We start from the raw sequence: 22,589 nt of genomic DNA on the forward strand, positions 1-22,589 counted from the left end.
AACCCATTCTGCTATCTCAACCGTTATTTATTCAAGTAATAAATCATGACATCTTTGTCAAAATCAATGTAGCATGAAATGGACTAAAAATAAACCTTGCAATCGAATCAACACTGTCTTCTGCACACCGGAATCTTCTAAAAGGGATGCTCCACTGCACAGTTAGCTCTGTCACTGCTAACATTTCTATATGAGCACTTGTGCGTGCTTTCTCTCTGTTCAAATTCCTTCTTAAAATTCAGCATTAATCACCAAGGTAGATTAAAATAGAGACAGCATAATCTACGGTACCATTTCATGGGTAGAACAGTCTCTAAACTTATGACAGGCCAGAAAAATGAACCAAGCTTGAGGAAGGAAGGAATACTTCTCAGAGAAGGGAAATGACAATTTCCTGGGGCATTAAATAGTCCAAGGCTCAGGGGTCGGTCTTCAAAGTGATTTCATTCTAGCTAAAATCTGGTCAGAAAAAGAAACATCAGTGTAGGATCTGACAGCTGGCAACACAGGCCCTGCCATTCTGTGATGGGAACTGAGGCTCCACACAACTTTTAGCTCCACACTGGAGCCACAGTGTTCCCATAGAAAGGTATGCCCTTTCTGTAGGGAACTTTTATACAATGTAGTTATCTGAGAGGATAATGAATCTTTAGAGACAAATAAGGTGTACTAGATGAAGTGAAATTGTGTTGGTTTTTTATCTCATGAAGCACTTTCTCTTCTCTTTCCAGATTCATGGATTCATAGTTACCACAGAGTTGCAAAGCCCACAGAGAGCCCAGGACATGAGCTAGCTTTATTGACAGAACCAGAGCTTTTAAAATTTAGGTTTTACTCCTTTTCTTAATCTCTTGGATTCCAGCACATATTACCTTTTATCTGATTAAAAACTTTCTACCAAAAATCTAGTGTGCTTTATACACTTGTAGTTGAAACATTGGTTTCATTTCAAGGACTAATGATATAAAAGTACAGAGTTAAAACTATTTCCTGTAGTCTCCTATGACAGGCTCTGACTATTAGAAAATCTCCTGCCTTCTGTTTCTGTCATTGGAATGTGCTGGTTAAACCTCTATTATTCCCATGTCTGTCTTGCTTATCCACATGCTGTTTCCTAAACCATGAACCCTCCTAGAAGCTGGCAAAGAAAACTCAGAAAGCTGATTGGAATTGAGTTCCTATTGTGCGAGAGCAAGGGAGAAAACACAAAGACAAAGACAAAAACAAAAACAAAACAACAAGCCCCAGAGAGTTCTGGTTTTTGAGAAACTTGAACTTAGATGACCTTTTGTGGGGTTTGTAAATGGTATTTGGGGGACAGAATTTTGTACTTACACATAGTCACTGCTATTTTAGAATACGACGTGTAAGATACGAATACTAATTTTTATATACCTGCAAACTCTAGAAATGATTATTGAGTTGTTGGTTTTCCCATACCCTCTTGGGAATAATGTCTGTTATCCTTTGGTGTCTTTAGCCCCAAGCTTGGGTGTAATGTGCACAGTTCCTTGTCCTCCACTAAGGGGCAGTATAACATGGAGTAGAAGGCAAGGTGAGGGCAGGCTCTGGCATAGACTCTGGACTTTTCCTAATTTACTCTTCCAGAATAGCCACGGGCATGTGAAGGAACTCTGCCGGCATCACCATGAGCCACAGTCCCACCTTCTCCTGACCCAGACAGCTGGTGGTGCTGAGTGATGCAATGCTCAGTTAGATTCGATAGTTCTCAGCTCTTCACCCACTCTCCCACCACAGAAATTAGTATGTTGTCAATCAAAGGCTGTAGGACATATCAGGTTACCTTCCACTAGAATATCTCCAGCTGTAGAGGTCAGGAAACAAGGCTAAGGGAAACCTGGACTCTGGGTAGATGACTTGACAGTCCTAAGCTACCAAATCCTAGCTGTGGGCCCTACCAAACTGCTAATCAATCCTCAAAGCATCGTCTCTTATCTAGGATTTGGGAATGCTCTCATAGCAGGGAGAATAGCACATGGAAGCTGTCTAGGTCACAGAGTGAGAGGACTAGAACTAACTTCTTTTTACTAGTTCCCAGTCATCCTACAACTGACGATCCAGGTGACTTGATTAGCTGCACTCATTCCTTATAGTCAGAGGATGCATGCCAACATTCACTCTAGAGCCTGGGGGCTGAAACCTCAAGAGAATCTATTTGGCTGTTTGTACTACTGCAAACTTCTTATTCTTGATATGCAATTTGTTTTCCCTGGGAAAGTTGACACAAGGACCTCAACTCTTCAACATGCACATAGGAATGAGAGGACTTTACTATATGTAATCACCTGAGATGTAATTGTTGTATTCTTCTTTACTACATCAATTATAAGATCCCACTGTGAGTCATCAGGGTCTTACCTTTTGTAGTTGACTGAACAAGAAATTGCTTAAATCAGTTTTTGTACGTTCATAAAGGTAAATTCTCAAACATGAAAATACTAAGCACTTCGCAGAATATTTCATATTGTGGGTGATGAGGGATAACCAGGGTTGGACATAGGAAAAACTATCTTTGTTGATTTAAACAAACAAACAAACAAACAAGCAATACAACAATAACAACTACCACCACCAAACACATAGCCTGAGGCTGGACCACCTGACTAATGACACTTGTAAAGCCTTTAAGGGATTTGTAGATCTGAAGGAATGGATTTCACAATTCCTCTGATAAGCTTTCGTAGTCCCATTCTCTGACTGGACTCTGGAAACACACTGCCTACACTCCATCCCTTCTCTAGTCTTCCTTAATGTCACATTTGTCTTGACTTTCCTCTTCTTCCCCTCAAGACAGATCTACTGTTAGGGCTGTAAGTCAGTGATATGGTACTTGTCCAGCATGGGAAAGACCTTTGGTTCAATGCTTAGTGCCACAAGATTTTAAAAAATGAAGACAGGTACTTGAGAACAGAAATGTCTGTGTATAACAACTACAAAACAAGGGATACTGTTGCTTTCAAGATAGGGGAAACTGAGGCTCTATTCTGATGGTTTTCTTACAGTTAGGACTTAGACTTGAGATATCCATTCCCCCTAGGAATTCCATACATTTAGTTTAGGTAGGTCAAATATCTGGGTGGGGGTGGGGGTCCATTCACTAAGGAATCGAAAATAAGACTTCTACTGCTGGCCCACATTTTTGGGCCAACTTCCAAAGCACTTTTCCCCAGAGAACTGGCCACAGATCCTAAGCTTGGGCCTATGTTCCAAAGACCAGAGGGAAGAAAATCAGCGGTGAACAGAATCAAAGTCCATAGATAACTGCTGTGTGACCCTATATCCAGAGATTGGGCTCGGATGCACAAATGTCCTGTCTGCTAAATCCCTGCAGGAAGAGAGATATAAAAACTTAAATGGAATGTGAGCTATTTCTTAAGGAAGTATGCTCCAGTTGCTTCTGCCCACAGAGAACTTGGACTCATCCTTAATTGTGACTTTGTAGGCTCTCTGACTGAAAGAGCAACGATAAGGCAGGTCGTGTGCAAAAGCAGTCAGGAGACAGGCACAGGATCCAGATGGAGCTGGCCACCTCCCAGCTCTCAGAAGGCTACTGTGAATTTCATGGAACTCTCCTATGGCTTCCCTGACAGTTCCTTTCATGTCCGCCCTCTACAGACAGCACACCTTTCTTCTAGCTCATGCCACTAATCCTCACATAGAGACTCAGTTTTACCCAATCCACACTTTCCAAATGTACAGTATAACAAGACAACCACACCACTGGGAAACGGAAAAAAAACAAAACAAAAACCTTTTAAATTCTGTTCACCCATCTTTCAAGTGATGCACTTGAACTCACTGAAGAGGATGGACATCATGAGATAGCATAATGGGAAGGGTGGTCCAGAGATGCAGGAACTTATACATCACAGCATGGGTATGATCAAGAGGAGAGCCTACAAGGGCCCAAAGGTACCCTGGATACCGCATGGGGCCACCTCTCACTTCCTGATGGAGACACAGACTCGTGTCCAGGACTGATCATCCACCTGGTGCCAGGGACCGAAGGCAGGTGAATGTGGGCTCTAAACGTCATATGTTTAAGGGGATCAGTGTTCCAAGGCTGTGCTTCAGTTCTGAAAAACACCACTCCCCACGGAAGCCCCCTCCCCATTTTCCTCAGCAAGACCTTAAAAACAGGGGTTGCTTTTAGTCTTTTTTTTTTTTGAAAGGAGGGAGAGGATTTCAGCTTAGCCACACCTTAATTCTCATATCTGAAACTAGAAATTCCAACCCCAATTTCTGAGAATGGCTATGAGAATTAGCAGACGTGAGAAAACAGCTAGTATAATGGCTGGCTCCTCTCCCCACCACCATCCCCTGTCTGTGAACCTCCTTGTAGTTCCTTCTGCTCCTGTCTTATAAAGTATGCCCTCCCTTACTCAACCTTCCTAGGCAAAAATCTTGAGAAACTGATATCCATTGTCTGCTTTAGCACAGGATGCTATCAATGGCTGGGAAGAGCCAAAAGAGTACTGTAGCGGATAGGCACCTCCGTTCCTGAGGTACAGGTGACCTACAAGAGTGGCACAGAGTCAGAATTTCCATTCTGTGCCCTGTCTCCAAAATCTAGAGAATCCCAGGTTCTTACCTTGAGAGGCACAGCAGCAGGTGGGGCCAGGCAACTCTGGCTGATCTGAATGGTGGGGCAATATCTGAAGAGCTGTGCCCTTGTTGCCAGCACTGTGGTACCTATGTCTTCTTCACAGTTCTTTGGGAGTACCTCTTGGTTTACAGTCCCTCTCCTCTGGAGTGCCCTTTTGCCCCTGTCAGCTGCATAGGACAGGGTGCTTTGTGGAACTGAGAATTCGATGGCATTCCTGGCTTCTGGGTCCATATCCCACAGGTCCCCGTGGGCAGAAATGACTGGCCGGTGCTTCCAGCCTATGGAAGGACTGCTGTTTCTATCATTCAGTGTAGGAGCTGGGCTAGCAAGCCTACATGGCAGTTGTTGTGGTAGGCCAAGTTTCCTAGAAGCAGGGACCAGGCAACGCCTACTATGTGGGGATCCACAAACCCCACTCCTCTTTACATGCAGATTCTGAGATTTCTCTGTTTCTTCCTTCTTTTCCTTCAGTGAGTAGCAATCGAAAGCAGCTGGTCTCAGTGTTCCAGGGCCTTCCCCGGGCAGGAGACTCGAAGGCGATGGAGCTAAGCCCTGCGTACATCTGAAGTTCCAGGGAGCAGAGAAGAAGCTTGCTCTGGGACTTGGGAAAATGTGTCCCTCCTCCAGGCCCCCTGGGGCTGCTGTTGCGACTGCGGTTGCTGGAGAAGGGGCGGGGAGAGTTTGGGTAGCTTGGGTTGGTGGGGGCTGCAGCTGGATGAAAAGGAAGGAAGTTTTCATCTGCTGTGGCTGAGGCTGCTCGGCCATTTCCTCCAAGGGAGCAGAGCCAGTCCTCGCCAGGGTTTCAGACCTCAGTGTCTCAGCAGCTGCAGGCAGACATGACTCAGCCCCATGGCTTTACCATCAGTCTGTGGAAGGAAACAACACACCTTTAGCACCCAGGGGGACTCTTCAATGGGCTGAGGGCCAGAGAATTGTGTTTGCTGGAGAACTGGACTCTGCTCAGAGTCACAAAAGCAAACATTGGTGGAGAACAGCATACAAGTGACAGATGTGTGTGTGTGTGTGTGTGTGTGTGTGTGTGTGTGTGTGTGAGTGAATCAAGACAGACTTCCACACCTATGTCCAAATGGAATCACTTATTTACCTTTAACTGTTCCTTCTATTGATTAATCCTAAGTTATTTTGACTATTCCTGTGATTTGGAGTATGATCTGAAAGACGGTATGTGGTTTATAAATGAAACTTTCAGCAAACATTGAGATGGACTTTCAGTCTCCTTTGCCTGTATAAGTGAGACAGTTTTGAACAATTGGGACTCTTCATGAAGCTTTGCTTTAAGGGCTACAGTAGCTTCAGGGGACCCATGCTGGTAGGTCTCGTGGCCCAGGCCAAAGTATTAAATATTATAGTTTGATGTATTGCCCCCCCAAATTCAAACGTTGCTGAAATGACTGAGAGGAGGGACTTCTGAGAGGCCATTAGAGTCTGTGTATTCCCCACCCCCAGCCCTGTGCATTTGGATCCTAAAGAGGCTTTTGGGGGAACCCAGATAGCGCTATCAGTGGCCCTTTTAATTTGTGAACTTATTGTAGCAGTGACAAATATGTCTATTCTAAGTTGTATGAGCTGGAATATGGGAAATGCAGAGAAAGAGATGATGGTCAGGAGCTGAAGGGAGGGCTGGCTTGGAAAGCCTATGTAGGAAACCTTCACAAGAATTCATTAAATATCGGAGTGGGGGGCGTCTACTAAAGGAGTGTTGGTCCTGGGTAAGAAGTAGGGGGTAAGAAACAGAGAAATCATGGTTATTATTGTATATAAATAGCATTTTGATTGAAAAGATAAAACTTTGGTGGCAAACGTTTCTCCAACTCTTCCTTCCACTTAAAGAAAACTTTTAATTGTCTCTAAGACTAGCTAATCATTCCTAGTTTACAAGTTTGCTATTGATGTAGGGATTAAATAAATAGTACGAGGTGCACAACCAATTCTCAGTAACTATTAGCTGCTCCTCTTGGAATGTACCTATACATTTGAAGCTTTGAAGAAATTTGTTCATGTAGCAAAATAATTAAAATATAATATATGTCGATATATACATCCTAATACACAAATGAGCACATGTGTATTGTTTTTGCCTATATTAGGTAGCCATTTACATATTTTTATGCTTTCTGTCTGAAAAGACAGGAAAGACTCTAAAACTAGAGGAATTACTGGTGAGAGTCAGCAGTGAATTTGGGGTTAGGAGACATAAGTTTGAGTTTCAGAGTAAACATCTATTAAGTGTGATTCACTTTGAACCTCATTGAACTTATTTATAAAACAGCAAAATAAATGTCTATCCTTCCCACTTGACAGAACTCTTTTACAGATCAGATATGGTAATCTATATAAGAATAATTTGTAAGTACAAAAATAATACATGTATGATGCATATATATATGACTATACATATATATGTATACAGTATATATATTATATATTATATAAAAACTATATATAATATATATATTATATATATAGTCTTTGTGTTGTGATGTGTTGTAATACATAGACACAGACACAGGTGCATACACACACACACACACACACACACACACACACACACACCCCTCTATGTATACACTAGGGTTATTTTTTTAAGACAAGATCTCAAATGGTCTAAGCTTGTACTAGGATGACCTTAGACTCTCAATATTCCTGCTTCCACCTCTCATCTATAATAAATAATATTATTTATACTTGTAAACTAAATAACTCTTTGTGGTTTCTATGAAGTGCTGTGGTTTCATTGCTTTGAAAGGTTTCTAAGCCAGCTTCCTATTTTCCTGCCACCATTTCAGGATTTACACAATGTAGATAGAAGTGCCATAGAACTTAAATGGCACTATGTCTCTTCTAATGGTGATGGTTTCTTTTCTACAATTCTAGAAAATTAATAAGGTTCTAGAATCTTAACTATGATGGAGAGGGAGGATGTGAGTATCGAAGTACACTGTTCCCTCATTTCAACTCATGGTAACTTTCTGAAGTGGGCAGAATGGCCACTGGTGATACAGAGAATGTATGGGAATATGGAGTGATTTGCTTCAAGCCATGTAGTTAGTGAAGACATAAACTGATCCCTCCATCCAGGCCCAGATCGTTGCATCCCTTTCTAACTGGAAGACCTCACGTAGACTGTGTTCAGCCTGTGCTTTCTGTGTCTGATCCCCCAGGTCCTGCTTCTGCTGGCCTGGAAGCCTCATACTCTCTAGGTTTGTTTCCCAAGTGTCTTAGTCAGGGTTTCTATTCCTGCACAAACATCATGACCAAGAAACAAGTTGGGGAGGAAAGGGTTTATTCGGCTTACACTTCCATGCTGCTGTTCATCACCAAAGGAAGTCAGGACTGGAACTCAAACAGGTCAGGGAGCAGGAGCTGATGCAGAGGCCATGGAGGGATGTTCTTTACTGGCTTGCCTCCCCTGGCTTGCTCAGCCTGCTCTCTTATAGAATCCAAGACTACCAGCCCAGAGATGGCACCACCCACAAGGGGCCTTTCCCCCTTGATCACTAATTGAGAAAATGCCTTACAGTTGGATCTCATGGAGGCATTTCCTCAACTGAAGCTCCTTTCTCTGTGATATCTCCAGCTGTGTCAAGTTGACACAAAACTAGCCAGTACACCAAGCATTCCTAGAAACATTGCATTCCATTTCAACTCAAAGGAGTGATATTGTGCCACCCAGTTCATATCAATTTTCTCAGAGGGTAGTGTCCCCTGTTGGTGTTCTTACCTCTATTGGAACCCCCTGGAGTTCCTCAGCTCAATTTGAGTCTGCTTTGCTGAGCTTTTATAACTTGGCAGGATCCAAAAGTGGTAGTATCTGGGAAGCTAGTATCTTGAAAACTCCCCATCATTAAGGATAAAAGAATTATATTTGGAAAGTGATTAGAGAGACAATGCAGAGCTGGTGCTGGGTAAAGGACTGTGAAAAGGTAAAGGAACAGGCAGCAAGAGCATAGGGTGTGGGAACAGAATAAAAGATACAACGTAGGAAGTCAGAAATGCAAGAAGCAGCACTGAGTGCTGCTACTCACACCTTACCAAGAAAGCTTCAGATATCCAGGATATCCAGCTCACGCTCATGACACCCTCCCCCCACCTCTACCAGTGTGTTCACACTCCTTTAGGACTAGAGCTTCCTTCCCCAGTATTAGATACTGTTAGTTTCTTCTAGTGACTTTGATGTTAAAGTGATGCAACTTGATAATGATGGTGACCATAGCTACTGTCTTGGTCTCATTGGTCTTCTATTTAAAAAATGTCATAGATCGGTTACTTATAAATAATTAAAAAGTTAGTTTCAAGGAGAAGTCCAAGATCAGGGTGCTGCCACATTCTTGACAGATGACTTTTCACTTCAGTCTCACGTGATGGAGAGGGTAAGGACTCTCTCTCTCTCTCTCTCTCTCTCTCTCTCTCTCCCTCCTTCACTCTCTCCTTTCTCCCACTAGTGGCACAACTACCTCTCAATGGCCTGCTTCCTCTCTCCATCACCTATGTCCCCAAGAAGGTGGCATGTATTCCATTTTGTATCACAGGGTAACTGCATTGCAGACTGCAGAAGATAAAGCTGCTTTTCCAAAGTGATGCAGAAATTAAGCAGATGCAGATGATGCAGAAATTAAGCAGATGCAGATGAAACAGGCACAGGTCTGTTAGGCTCTAACAGCTGCTCCTTCCATACTGATTCGCTACATGTTAGCACATCTAGGAGCTACTTTATTTGCCATGGATAGAAATAAGAGATTTGGAGAGAGTCTTTTAGGAAAGCAAAAATTTCACACATCCCTTCCTAAGTCTCAGGGGACATCATGTTCTATGACTCCTCAACCTCATGCATATTCTTTCCATATTGGCTGGAGTGGCTTTCCTTTTTTTTTTTTTTTTTTTTTTTTTTGGTCCCTTCTCAAAAGGCAAGTCCAACATGTCATCATAAATGACACTGTGTCTGGTGCCCCCCTTGCTATGATCATTTATGGAAGGACCAGATGGCAACTCTTGGAAAATATTTTAATTAGGAAGTCTTTCATCTCCATTCTGTTTCTATTTCCTTTCCCACCCCTACCCTACCCCATGCACACATTGGCATCTTCTTAGTGAATCTTTGCATTTTAGGTTAATGTGTGCCCACCCTGGCATCTGATCACACAGGGCAATCACATTTGAAGTAAGTGGGAAAATGCTGAGACAGACAGGAACACTGGGCCAAAACGAGATTCAATGCTCTGTTCTGTGTCACGTGCAGATGTCCAGGCTTCACACCCATGTCTTCTGGAATTCTTTAAATGTAGGGGATAACGGGTTTTAGCAACAGAAGTCCCACAGCTTAGAAGAGGTGAGCAGCCCTTTTCTACAGAGAGAGCCTGTGCTGTAGGCCTGAGAGTGAGGATAAAGGACCAAGGTGGCTGTGCTCCGTGTCACCCAGACTCTCTGTCCTTCTCGTGCCTTCTAAAGCACCAGGTTGTCCCCGGTGACTCATTTCACATAGTCGTGAGTTTCCTGGAAACAGCTGTCACAGAACTCTGTTAGATAGATAGGAACTGCTTTAAAAAGCACAACTTATGAGTAGTTCGGAGAAACAAGGGCACCTTTCTGTTCAACTTGGTTATAACTGTAATTTATTATGTGCATTCTCCCAGGACAAGTCATTCTCACTGGCTATCCAATTCACTCCCCATTAGGCTACAGGGTTAAAGCAACCAAGCTCCATAGAATTTAAAAAAAAAATTAGCTTGGATTCTTTTTTTTTTATTAGATATTTTCTTTATTTACACTTCAAATGCTATCCCGAAAGTTTCCTATACCCCCCACCCTGCCCTGCTTTCCTACCCACCAACTCCCACTTCTTGGCCCTGGCATTCCCCTGTACTGGGGCATATAAAGTTTGTAAGACCAAGGGGCCTCTCTTCCTAGTGATAGCCAACTAGGCCATCTTCTGATACATATGCACCTAGAGACAGGAGCTCTGGGGGTACTGGTTAGTTCATATTGTTGTTCCACCTATAGGGTTGCAGACCCTTTCAGCTCCTTGGGTACTTTCTCTAGCTCCTCCATTGGGGGCCCTGTGTTCCATCCTATAGATGACTGTGAGCATCCACTTCTGTATTTGCCAGGCACTGGCATAGCCTCACTTGAGACAGCTATATCAGGGTCCTTTCAGCAAAATCTTGCTGGCATATGCAATAGTGTCTGAGTTCTTAACAAGTGACAAAGTCAGCATTGAGTCATCTCTTGTCTGGGCTCTGAAAATCTCTGCTGTTTCACTGGAGTGCTTGTCAGAACTGTGCTCATCTCCCCTTGCTGCTGTCCCATCCTGCATTGCTCACTGAAGCCTATCCAATTAGTTCTATATTTGCTTTTAAGTCATCTGAGGAAGACTCAAACTGGATCATGCTTACTATCAGTGTCCTCAGGAGAAAGACCACCATATGCCAAACTGGCCTGAACCTTCCCTGCTTTCTCATGTGTTTCTTCCATGGTTTCTCTACATAGTGATTCTATCCCAGACAGGGCAGCTTCTCGGGCCTCTGCATTTCAACTATCCCTCTGGTCTCTCTTTCCTTCCTTCCTCTCTAACTAAAAGATATAGTCTCCTGAACCTTGGCAATAGCCTAACATCCATGTGTCACCAGCCACTGCCTCTCGTTAGTCTTCTCTTTCCTAGAACTGTTAGCCATGTACATTCTGATGCCAACTTTGCTGGGATGGATACAAGGAAGAGGGAAAGCAGGAAGAGAAGCAGGGAAAAAAGCTAAAGCTGTCAACATTTCCCTTTTTCTCACTCAGAGTTATACTTAAAAATCATTCAAGAGATTTTTAACATTGCAAATGTCTCTCATAAGTAAAATATTTGGCTGAGTTATAAACTCAGATTAGAGCTGCATGTTGTTAAATTTTTATACATATTACAGATAACAAAATTCAGGGAAACACTATCAAACTGTGACGTAGTCAACAGCAGGAGTAGAAACCAGTGTAAGAGAGACAAACATGTATAATAAAGTAGTGCTTAAAGATAAGTGACATGGGCTTTATGTTGGTGAGCTTTCTTGCTTATGGAATTGAAGGGAGAATTGGGGTTCTTTCTTCACTCTTCACCCTATTTCTTTAAGAAAGGAAGATGCCTCATTGAACCCAGAGATTGCTGATCGACTAGGCTGTCTAACCAATAAATCCGAGGGACCCTCTTGTAAAGTGGAAACTTTAAGGGTACTTTGGAACATCAGTTGTTGGATGGTGTTTTGCTGGGGCAAACATGTGAAGGAGTGTTTTCCTAAAGAGGACACAGATGAAAGACTAAGGCAGACTTGTGAAGAAATGTTTCACTGACGCAAACACAGGAGAGAGGATGTTCTGCTAAAGCAAACGTATGAAAGAACAGGTGATAAAAGATATCAACACACATGTATTCGTCTGCCTTACATTGCATGGTTGAGCTGAATTTGTCAGGACTCCTTGGACTTGGGCTTATTGGGTACATGTCCTGAGGCAAGGGACATGGAGGACATATGATATTTGGAGGGTATAAATAAGGCTCAGTGGAGTGATGGAGGCAGAGCTTGACTTGCTGGTACAGCTAATTGTGCAAGCTTGTGGGTCTCACATTTTTGCTGATCTTTGCTTTCCTGAGAGAGGCACAGCTGAGAACTTCTCCTGAGCTGTTGGTCCCTCCTGCTGATTAGAGCCAAAGCTGAGACCTGGCTCTCTGTGCTAGGTCATGTCACCGCTGTTGTTAACCGGACTCTACCGAACTGGACTGCTGGTATATCCACGAACTGTTTGCAAGTGGATCAAGCTGCAGCTGCCTGCTAACTTGTGAACTGATCTGCCTATTTCCTGACAACCCAGAGAATAGTTGCTCCAAGGAACCTTCCAAACAGGTCCACTTTCCCCATATTCTTTTTTTCCTGCTACCTCTGGTGGGTGGTGGACTACAAGGGAGATTAAAGCATTTAAGAACCATCAATAAAAATAGGATTTGAAGAAATTAAAGTTACCTTCTTATCTCTGCCTCTCAGCACTAGGATTATAAACAAACATCACCATATTCAGATTAATATGAGGGCTGGGGATCAGAACTCAGGTCCTCATGTTTATACAGTAAACGAGAACTATTACCAAAAGAATGCCTTTGGGGGGATTACATTTTACCTGGCAACCTCATGTTGAAGAAGGAAAGAGAGAATATGAAGCTAACTTGATCCAGAAGCAGGGAAAACAGGGAAGGCTGAAGCCAGATGTCTACACCACCCTCTGTTGTTGTCTGCTTTTTAATGGAACACTTAGCATCTTTGTTGCTGAGGAAAGAACAAAGTTTGTATGGAACGCTCCAGCATGGTGTGGTGAGTCAGGCTGAGCAGCACATGCAGACAGATACAGGCATGAGGCTCCCACTTCCCACTGCCTGGCACCTCAAGTAGTTTTGTCAACTTTAATGGGCTACAGGCAGGCTATGAGCATATGTGCTTATCACACATACTCAGCCTTCTAGTGGGAACCTGGAAACAGAAGAAAGGTCTATTTATCTTAAAAGACCATGGCGGCTTAAGAAAGAGTGGGGGACAGAGGACAGACAGCAATACTTGAAAGTAGGACTGTTTGACATCAAAGTGATTTCTACTAGGTTTATTTAGCTGTTTAAGTGATAGGAAATGGTTCTTTGGTCTATTTAACACACATATACATTAGACTTGCATCCTTAGGGTTATTTTATCTCCCCTAGGGTCAAAATGGATGTAGAAATCAGAGAATACTAGACTCTTCCATAGGATGAAATGTTAAAAATGCCAGGAGGGCTTCCTGGGCCTTTGGTTCCATAGCTCATTAAGTCGTCACACAATTAAAAGTTCTACCCCTGTAACTTCATTTCTTTAGAGTAAGTATTGCTTTAGGTTCAGTAGTGGATTCTCTTTTAACATACTAATTTCTCTGTGGTGTTGTTTAGATCCGGATTGGCCCCCAGAAGCCCCCAAGGCTCAGTGCCCAGATCATAGGAGGTGTGAGCACTGTAAGAGGTGGGGCCTAGTGGAAAGTCTTCTGGATATCAGAGGAAGGGATAGAAGGGGTCTTGCCTTTTCCCTTTCCTCTCATGTGCTAGCCACGATGCGAATGGCTCTTTTCTACTCTGCTGTCCAAAGCAAAAGGGCCAATCAATTGTGGATGGAAGCCTCTACAACCATTAATCAGAGTAACCCTTTTCTCTCCATAAATTGATGGCATTTCAAAATGTGTTAACATTTCCTCTAGGCTCCTAGCAACAGTTACTTTGCAATGGTCAGATATGAGCCAAGCATATAAGGACTGCTTGGGCTCTCTCTCTCTCTCTCTCTCTCTCTTTCTCTCTCTCTCTCTCTCTCTCCTCCAGCTTCACCCTCACTCTCCATCTATTCTCTCTCTTTCTTCCCATATGTCCCTGGCTGGCCTCTTCCCCTTTTCCTTTTTTTCTCTCTCTCTATCCTTCTCTGTCATCTTCCTTTCTCCGCCTCTTTTCCAGACCTACTTCCCAGGTCCCAAATAAACTTCCTTTTATTCTAGGCCTGTCCTGTGGCTGATACCTCAGGGGATGCTTCAGCATGGGCCCACTAAGGTACCCCCTCCTGCCACATTATACTGTGCTTCATGAAACACGACAGTATGTGTTACAGTAAGGGAAAGGCCTGAAGAGAAAGCCCCAATACCTTTATTACATTGGTGCAAGTGATTTTCCCAGGCTACTTCTGTATCCAGGTGCATTTAACCTTTGCATATTGTGATATGTTGTCATCTACAAAGTTGCTACCTGAGAACTGTGAATAATATATTAAGGAAACCTAAAATTAGCCCATTGCATGTATACCCATGGATCCCATGTGGCCTCTGGGCCTTGAGTCTAACACACCTGGTTGGCTGTCCGGGTTCAGCTTCTCCTGTGATGAGGTGGTAGTAGTGGGAGAATGGGGCACACATGCCAGGGATAAGCCTTAACAGTCCAATATCCTAGGTTCACCCAACAAGTCAGGAAAGTGGGTGGCTAACCTCAGCAGTAGTGGTCTATAGGTCTATAGGTCTATAGGTCTATAGGTCTATAGGTCTATAGGTCTATTGGTCTTAGACTTTACACTAACAGCTGGACAGGCCTGGCAGGCTTTCCTTTAGCTCCTTACCCCCTTCAATGTTTAAAATACAGCCAGTGATTTTATACCACAGAGGAAAGGAAGAAAGGAAGGAAGGGAGGGTTTAGTTTTATTCCTTCAAGGTCCTTTTATCACAAAGGTTTACATGTAAAGGAAACATTCGGCCTTACAGGGCTGTAGTTGCTTTTTGTTTGTTTTACATTTAAGGTAGAGATAGAAATCTTAAAAAACAAACAAACAAACAAACAAACAAATCTAACAAGCATAAAACTGTGAGGAACAACAGCTGGGGGATCAATGTACTACTCAGTGGTACACATCCTGGTCTCTGGTCCCGGAGGCCCATCCTCGGGCCAGCAAGGATACTGCTGGGGAGAGCTGGAGGGGGAGGCAGCGGGCTTACTTGGTTTAAAAGCAGTTCCTGAGATGTTCGAAGTCCTTTGCTTCTAATGAGTTATACACCAACTGGATGCTTTGGCTGTTTCATGACTGGGAAATCTTCAACAAGACACCTAGAATTTCTGTCCCGTACCTTCTCATCTATAAATTGCGACTATAACATTATCTGTTTTGTGGAATTACAGCAGGCATTAATATCCAAGGAAACAATTTATAAAATAGATATCACTATGTCTAGGTGTGTTGTTTTTCTTAATAACTGACTTCACTTCAAGTTACAAAACATCACACATAAATGCATTCTCTGAAGAGATTCCGACGAACTCAAAGCTTAAAGAATAAATAGTAATTAGGTGGTGAGGTAGGAGGAGAGATCTCCATCATTTATGCCCTGCTGAGGCAAGATATCCATAGAAAGAGAACTTGTGGCCTGTGATTTTCAGGGCAGGCTGGGGCTTGCAAACCCACAGGGAGGCAGGGCTGAGAAGAGTGGGGTCCCAGATGCTTTGGTTTAGAAGCGTGAAACTTGAGCAGGCAGTGAGAAGAGCTCAGTCCTGGGGTGGAGGCTATAAGGGAGCTTACAGTTTATATCCTGAAACAATACTTTAACTACTTGGTGGAGTATATATTATTCTATGCAAATATATGCATATATGGGATCTATTTAATAAACATACCTTTTAAGAGAGATTCTCTGTTGATGTAGTTTCTGAAGGTGTTGCTTTACAACATCAAGCCTGATTCTTTATGTCAGGACTTCTCTGGGCTTGGTTTAGACGATCTTGCTTTAGAGCTTGAGTTGGCCTTAAACTCATGATCCTCTGCTTCAGCCTCCTGGATTACAGCTATGTACCACCATGCCCAACTTTCAGAATCTTTAGCATGCAACTACTCTTCATGAATTTTCAAGAAGGGAATGCAATCTTTGGGATCTGCAGCCATAGGCACTTTTTTTGACCTTCACTCTCTGCCATTTCCACTGCTCCGGGGTTTTCATCTCCTCACTGCACAGTGGGGAAAGCTGCATCCCTGAGGAGCCATTGTTCAGCTCACAACTTGTCCCTGCCTGTACATATCACTGTGGCTCTCTCAGCGTTTCCTCATCCCTCCTACGATTGGCAAACCCACCCCCACTAAGGCTTTTCTTTGCAGGAGAAATTGCCCCTTCCCTTCCATGGATGAACTTGACATCAATAAAACAGCCCAAGCCAGAGGCAGACCCTCTGTTTCACTCCAGCATGCCTGTCCTTGCTAGTCGCAGGGACACCAGCCCTCCTTCTTGAACCAAAAATCCCTATGATACTCTGAGATGTCTAGAAGATCAAGTGAGTCTTACCAGGCTAAAAGTGGAGAGTTTGTAAAGACGGAGCACCCAGTGTCCCAGTGTCCTGCTAAGGGCCTCCTCCCCAGGCTACTCAGTGCCTCCCAGGCTACAGTCTCATTCTACAGGCCAAGGGGACATCCATAATGTGTTTTTTATAGTGACATAATAACACATTGGGAATGTCCACTGGCATTTATCTGTAAATTTTTAAATTCTACTTCCTTTCTTCATGCTAGATGCCAGACTATGCGGGTATCAATATAATGCCATGTCTTTTTTTTTTTTTTTTTTTTTAGGCCTGCCTGTCCTGGAATACCATGTCTTAATAATTAAAATGGAAACAAGATTTTTCAGTCACCTTTAGATTTTTCAGTCACCTTTTACAGTAGCTTGGTTTGCCCTCTCCTCTATATGCCCGGTATTTCTCTGGGTTCTGCTATGCCAGAGATGATTCAGTGGTGCAGATCAAGGAGGTGGAGCCCCGCAGAGCCCAGGAAATAGGTAGCTGAGGTGGAATGGAGGAGTCTCCAGGCTACAGACTCTGCTTTAATCACAGAATCCGTGCAGGCATCACACCCCTGTCCAGTGTTCACTTGGCTGAAGATTTCTGGATTATAAAACAGCTTCTGAACAAAGCACCCATTTAAAAGCGTGTACAAGAGGTAGGCCTCTTGGCACGAACTCAGTTCAAGCCCTTTTAACCCCGCCTCCACCCTCATACCTCCCCTCCCCCATTGCTCATCTCTCCTGGTAGTCTAAGCAGAGCTGTTCCTGGCTTTTTCTCCCCAATTACCTTGGGTAGAATTAGCTTTTGTTTGCTTTGAAGTACATCTTTTGAAAATAATGGCTATTTTTGAAAATTTCAAAAGCCATAGTGACTTTAATCACTCTTTCCAGGCACTGTTTCAGTCCAGATAGTTGGAAGGGCCTTGGGCCCCCAAGCCCCAGGGCTGGCACGCACATGGCCTGAGAAAGAGGGCTTGCTCTCCCAGTTTAAAGTAATCTGATTTGGAAAGAGTGGGAGGATGTGTGTCTAAAGATAGCCACATGTATGTGGGAATCTTTTTCCAATTAGGGTAGAAAGTTTCTTTTAGCCTGATTAGAAACCCCCCCTCCCCCGCCAAACCACAAACTATAAATGTTTTGCAGATTGTTAGTGCAAATATATTCTGAAATAATCTGGGACATTCACTCAAACATGATAATTTGAACATGGCAAGCATAAAACTTAACTGTCTTATCAATTCTTTAAATCTTAGTAAAAAAAATATTGTGTACAGAGCAATCATGTATCTATAGTGTCCCTTCTGAAAAGATATGCCCGTCCATTAAATTATTTTATACCTCCATAACCTTTGCCTACAATTTCTTTCTAATTTAATCCATCTCATATACAGTAGCTAGGGATATTTGCTTACAAAAAAGATCCCAATCATTTTGAGATTTTTTTTTTTTGCTCAAATACTTTACATTTTCTATAAAGTCTGAAAATAGGAATAGGTGCTCCCTGTGTTCTGCTCTCAGTGTTCACCTTTGTGCTTCTAGTAACACTTCGAAAGGACCACCCATCTGCCTCACTCATCTTGTCTGCCTCAGTTACAAACGTCTGGTAAAGCTTTGCTGAGTATTCTGAATTGTGTTAACAGATGAAGCAATGTTGGTAGTAGCTATCTCAAGTGCTGGACAAGACACCATGACGAAGGCAACTTATAGAAGAAAGCCTTTATTTTGGATTTTTAGATCAGAGAGTTAGTTGATGACCATGGCAGGGAATATGGCAGCAGGCAGGTAGACGTAGCACTAAAGTTATAGCTGAGAACTCACAGCATATAGGAGAGGGCTAACTAGTAATGGCATGGGCTTCTGAAACCTCAAAGCCCACCTCCAGTGCCACACCTCCTCCAACAAGGCCACACCTACTCAGCCTTCCAAATAGTTCCATCAAGTAGGGACAAAGCATTTAAATATATGAGCCTGTGGGGACCGTTCTCACTAAGATTTCTATGGTAAGTAAGAGTTATATTCTCAGGTCTTGTAGAAATATCAGTGGAGTAAGTATGGAAAATGATCACATGTTTAAAGAAATAAACTGGCTCATATACAGAGGTTTTGAAAAGCCACAAGAAATCAACAGGAACCGTGACAGAGAATAAAAGGCGGCAGAAGCAGCTTTTCTAAGGATGTTGACATATAGCACCTCCAGGATCTTGAAGCAGAGGAACCAACACATGTGAAGTGCCTAAACTAACCTGTGTGTAAGGAGGCCATAGAAGGTAACGTGCTTGCTGGTCCAAAGAGTATGATGTGAATGTCTGTGTGGGACTGTTACTCAGCCGGCCACCATCATGAACCAACTGACCATTGAATTTGACAACTTAGAGTGCATGGTGAAGAAAAGTAGATTTTTGTCAGGGAAAACAGTTTCAAATTGGATGACGAGCAAGATAGGTAAGTCTGTATTGACAAACCTCTGGAGAAGGTCTGAGTCAGTGTGGGCTAGCTTGAGAAGATGTGGAGAGACAGATTCTAGAGTAAAAGTGTGTGTTAAGACTGATCTGAAAGAGAGGTTGAGACTGGACCTACAGGGAAACTAGGAATTGATCAATAGTGATACCCTGTTTAGAACTCATTAGAAGCCTGATGTCAAGACTTTGAAATGAGCAAAGCATCACAACTTTCTCAAGGCATGCTCAGGTATAGAGAGGAAAAGATAGCTGAATTCATCCATGGAGGCAAGGCAGATTAAAGGAATTGTTATATTTATAAAAATGATCAGAATGGTAAGATATAGAAAGAAATGTAAAGCAAGAAATGGTGTCCTCATGAAAACATTGATGAATAGTGAGCTATTTGGAAGATCACAGAGGTGGAGGCCAGGATGAGGCTAAGGGACTTTCATAGCAGAGATAGTTGAACCCATAAGCTAGAAAGACATGGGATGGATCAAAAATTTGATGTTTCCAGCTGAGATGTAGGAGATGCCATGTGGTATGTGTGTAAGTCCTGAGCTGAATAACTAATGACATAGAAATAAAAATTATTTGAGATAAGTAGGTAAAGAAATTGAGATGTCAGGAAATTGAAATTATATTTTTATGATAGACACTTCACTTATTTAATGTGTGTATGTGTGTGTGTGTGTGTGTTCAAGCCATGGCATATAGATGAAGGTCCAGGCTAAGGACTGGGACTCTAAGTTGATGGACAGCTGACTCCCTTTTTGGAAAGAAGCTGATAACAAGATGTTGGTAAGGAGGAGTTGAAGAGTAGAACTAGAAAGGGAGCTGTAATGGACAAGGAGGTCCTGACTTAGAGAGCTCCAATGCCTGACATCATTTGGGGAACCAGAGATGCCTGCCTTCCTGAAGCTTGATTTTAGTCCTCTTGAATGGGTCAGCCCAGCTGTACCAGAGTATTCACCTGTCTCTGGATGCTATGTGAGATGTACCTTCAGTAACTGGAGATGCTAGCTCCATTGCTTCCATAGTCTCTAGCATCAAACACTTCATGTATATGGTATGTGCTCAAAGCAGGTCACTTAGTTAATGGAACATCCTGTAGAATATGCAGGACAAGTATTATTCATACTTTAATCCTAGAGATTCTTGATGTGACCCCTTTGCCCTCACCACCTTTGCTAGAGATGGAATCCAGAGCCCAGCTTATACTATGTAAACAAGTACCCTGCCTCTGAGCTATGTCTGCAGTGTTTTTTTTTATTTACATAAATATTAAAAGAGATGGAGGGGTAACAATCCAGGCTGGGCTATGCTAGCATCATTTATTTTAGCTCAGCTATGTTGGCTCCCTTGAATGAGCAGAGGTAGAGCCGCTAATATGTCATGTTACAAGAAGGCAAGGAGTGATGTCATGCTTCTGTTGTAGAAGCATCCACCTGCACAGATTAGATAAACCAAAAGTCCACAAAATGCTTTCCTAGTGTGATCATTACAGCCACATTACAAAGGGTGGATCCGTTGTGTGGACCACTTGACATTTAGTGTATGAAACTTAAAGTACAGTATTTCTCTAGTGGAGTTGGAACTATGAGTAATCTGTCCTGACTTTTAAACAGCAATTTACTATTTTTGAACTGTCTTTACAATATAAGAACTTAGTAAAATTCCAACTTTATAATAACACACCTAGTACTCACATACATTTAATCTTTGTTAAAAGAAACCTACATTAAAAAAAATAGTTTCTTGTCTGTCCGTGGTGAGGAGGAAGAGTACTTACCACCTAGGACAGATGGCACCAGTTGCCCTGACTTTACTGTAGCCATTTTACCTGGAGGGCAGAACAGCCTGGGTGGAAGCTTGGAACTGCATAGGTAGAGTGTCACAGCTGAAGGCACCTTTTTCGAGTCCTTTGTTAAATGTCATCGAGTAGGAAGCTGGGAGGTGACTAAGGAGCTGAACTTGGGAAACTAGGAGGGAGACAAAGCTGCACGTGGTTCCACACCATCCAGTCCCCAGTGCCAGTTTCCCCTTGCTCCTCTCATCAGTTGCTATTCTAATACTCTCAGCTGGTGGCTCTTGGGTAAATTGTGTTTATGTTAATGATAGCTAAGGGTGCTTGGATACATCCTTTGCATGGAATTGAATGAGTTTTGCTGTCACAGACTATAAGGTTTGGAGGGTCTGAGGCAGCCTTATGTCCTCCAAGTCAGCTTTCTCCCAAGTTTTGCGTGTAGGAGAATCCCAATATACGTTAAGATTGACTTAGTTAATTTCTTCTCTTAGAAGTAAGTTTCCACAAGGATGTTAGGTGGCACCAAGAAGGGAATTAGAATTTCTTTAGATTTGAGTGTTACCTGGTTGCTTCATTAGTGAACATTCATTATCTTCACATTCAAGAAGCTTACATTTTTCTGTATTATATATTATAACTCAATAAAAAGGAAGAAAGGAAGGAAGGAAGGAAGGAAGGAAGGAAGGAAGAAAGAAAGGAAGGAAAGGAGGGAGGGAGGGAGGAAGGAAGGAAGAAAGAAAGAAAAAAGGAAGAAGGAAAGAAAGGAAGGAAGGAAGGAAGAGAAAGGAAGAGAGAAAGAAAGGCGGTTAAGGAAGAGAAGAAGAAAGAACAGCCTGGCTATGAAGCTTGGTTGAGAGGCTTGAGGTTGATCTGGCCGGCAAAGCAGGCAAGTGTAGGTCTCTGTGTTATGCAACTGAGTTGTGGCAGTACCCTAAGAATGCTTAAAGGGTGATCAGTTTGATATTGGAGAGCAGTTTCACTAGAATAAGAAAAAAATGACAAATTATCTAAATGTTGGGTTATAAGGGCTCAGAATATATTGGGCTGATGATGGTGATACTTTAAAAGATAACCAGGCCCATTCACTACACAAGGAATCAGTTTTCAGATAAACTATAGAATGAGTGTTCAACACATTACAGCATGATTTACATATGCTAATGTTTTATATCATATTACACCTCAGTTTGGCTTCTGTTGTAATGAAATCTCTCACTGCTGTCAGTTGGAGAAGAGGCAAGACAATTTACTTAGACTAGCGCAACTCATTGGGTGAACACCAGCTTTGGACTAATTCTTATTCTCAAAGATATATCCTTGTGAAGACACATAATGTCTACTGATGTACACCCACCGAAGGAAAGAGCAGTGCGAACCCTGCCTATTGAAAACTAAAATGTTTGGTTTCTAATACCTTCTGATAATGCTGTCAAATGCGTCTCTTGCCAGAAAAACACCACCAATTGTTTTAGGACCAGTTCAAATAGCCAGTTTAATGGTTACGTGTTTAATATTGAAGAAACTATTATTTTCTGCCATAGAACACAGATGTGAGGGATTAAATGGAACAGATTGATGCTTATAGATCTGAAAAACTATGAAAAATAGCTTGGCCCGGGCCCTTAGCATAATTTAGATTCATGTATAACTTCCACAAGTTCAAATTAAACAAACTGAGAATGACACAAATTTGCTGGAATGTAATTCAAACTAAGCATGTACATACTTCTTCTAGGCCCACAGAATGCTGATCTCAAAATTCTCATTAGACACCTCACTTAATTTCTGCATGATGATCCAATAAGGAGAAATAGATGAATCGTGGCCATGCTGACTTCTCCCAGAGGGAAATTAAAGGTTT

General features: G+C 42.5%; 1 protein-coding gene across 13 annotated transcripts in view; it reads right to left on the reverse strand.

Annotated features, from left to right (window-relative positions):
• Positions 1–22,589, reverse strand: part of Psd3 (pleckstrin and Sec7 domain containing 3) — a 522,982-nt gene that overhangs the window by 427,054 nt on the left and 73,339 nt on the right. For all 13 annotated transcript variants that reach the window (XR_003947255.1, XM_030243450.1, XM_017312701.2 and 10 more), the window contains one exon: positions 4,613–5,493. Coding sequence is in view for 12 of the 13 variants with exons in the window: in XM_030243450.1 (XP_030099310.1) it covers positions 4,613–5,392 (780 nt within the window). In the remaining variant the exon portion in view is untranslated. The remainder of the gene's footprint in view (positions 1–4,612; positions 5,494–22,589) is intronic.

This window comes from Mus musculus, chromosome 8, assembly GCF_000001635.26.
Source record: "Mus musculus strain C57BL/6J chromosome 8, GRCm38.p6 C57BL/6J".
Classification (NCBI taxonomy): Eukaryota; Metazoa; Chordata; class Mammalia; order Rodentia; family Muridae; genus Mus; species Mus musculus.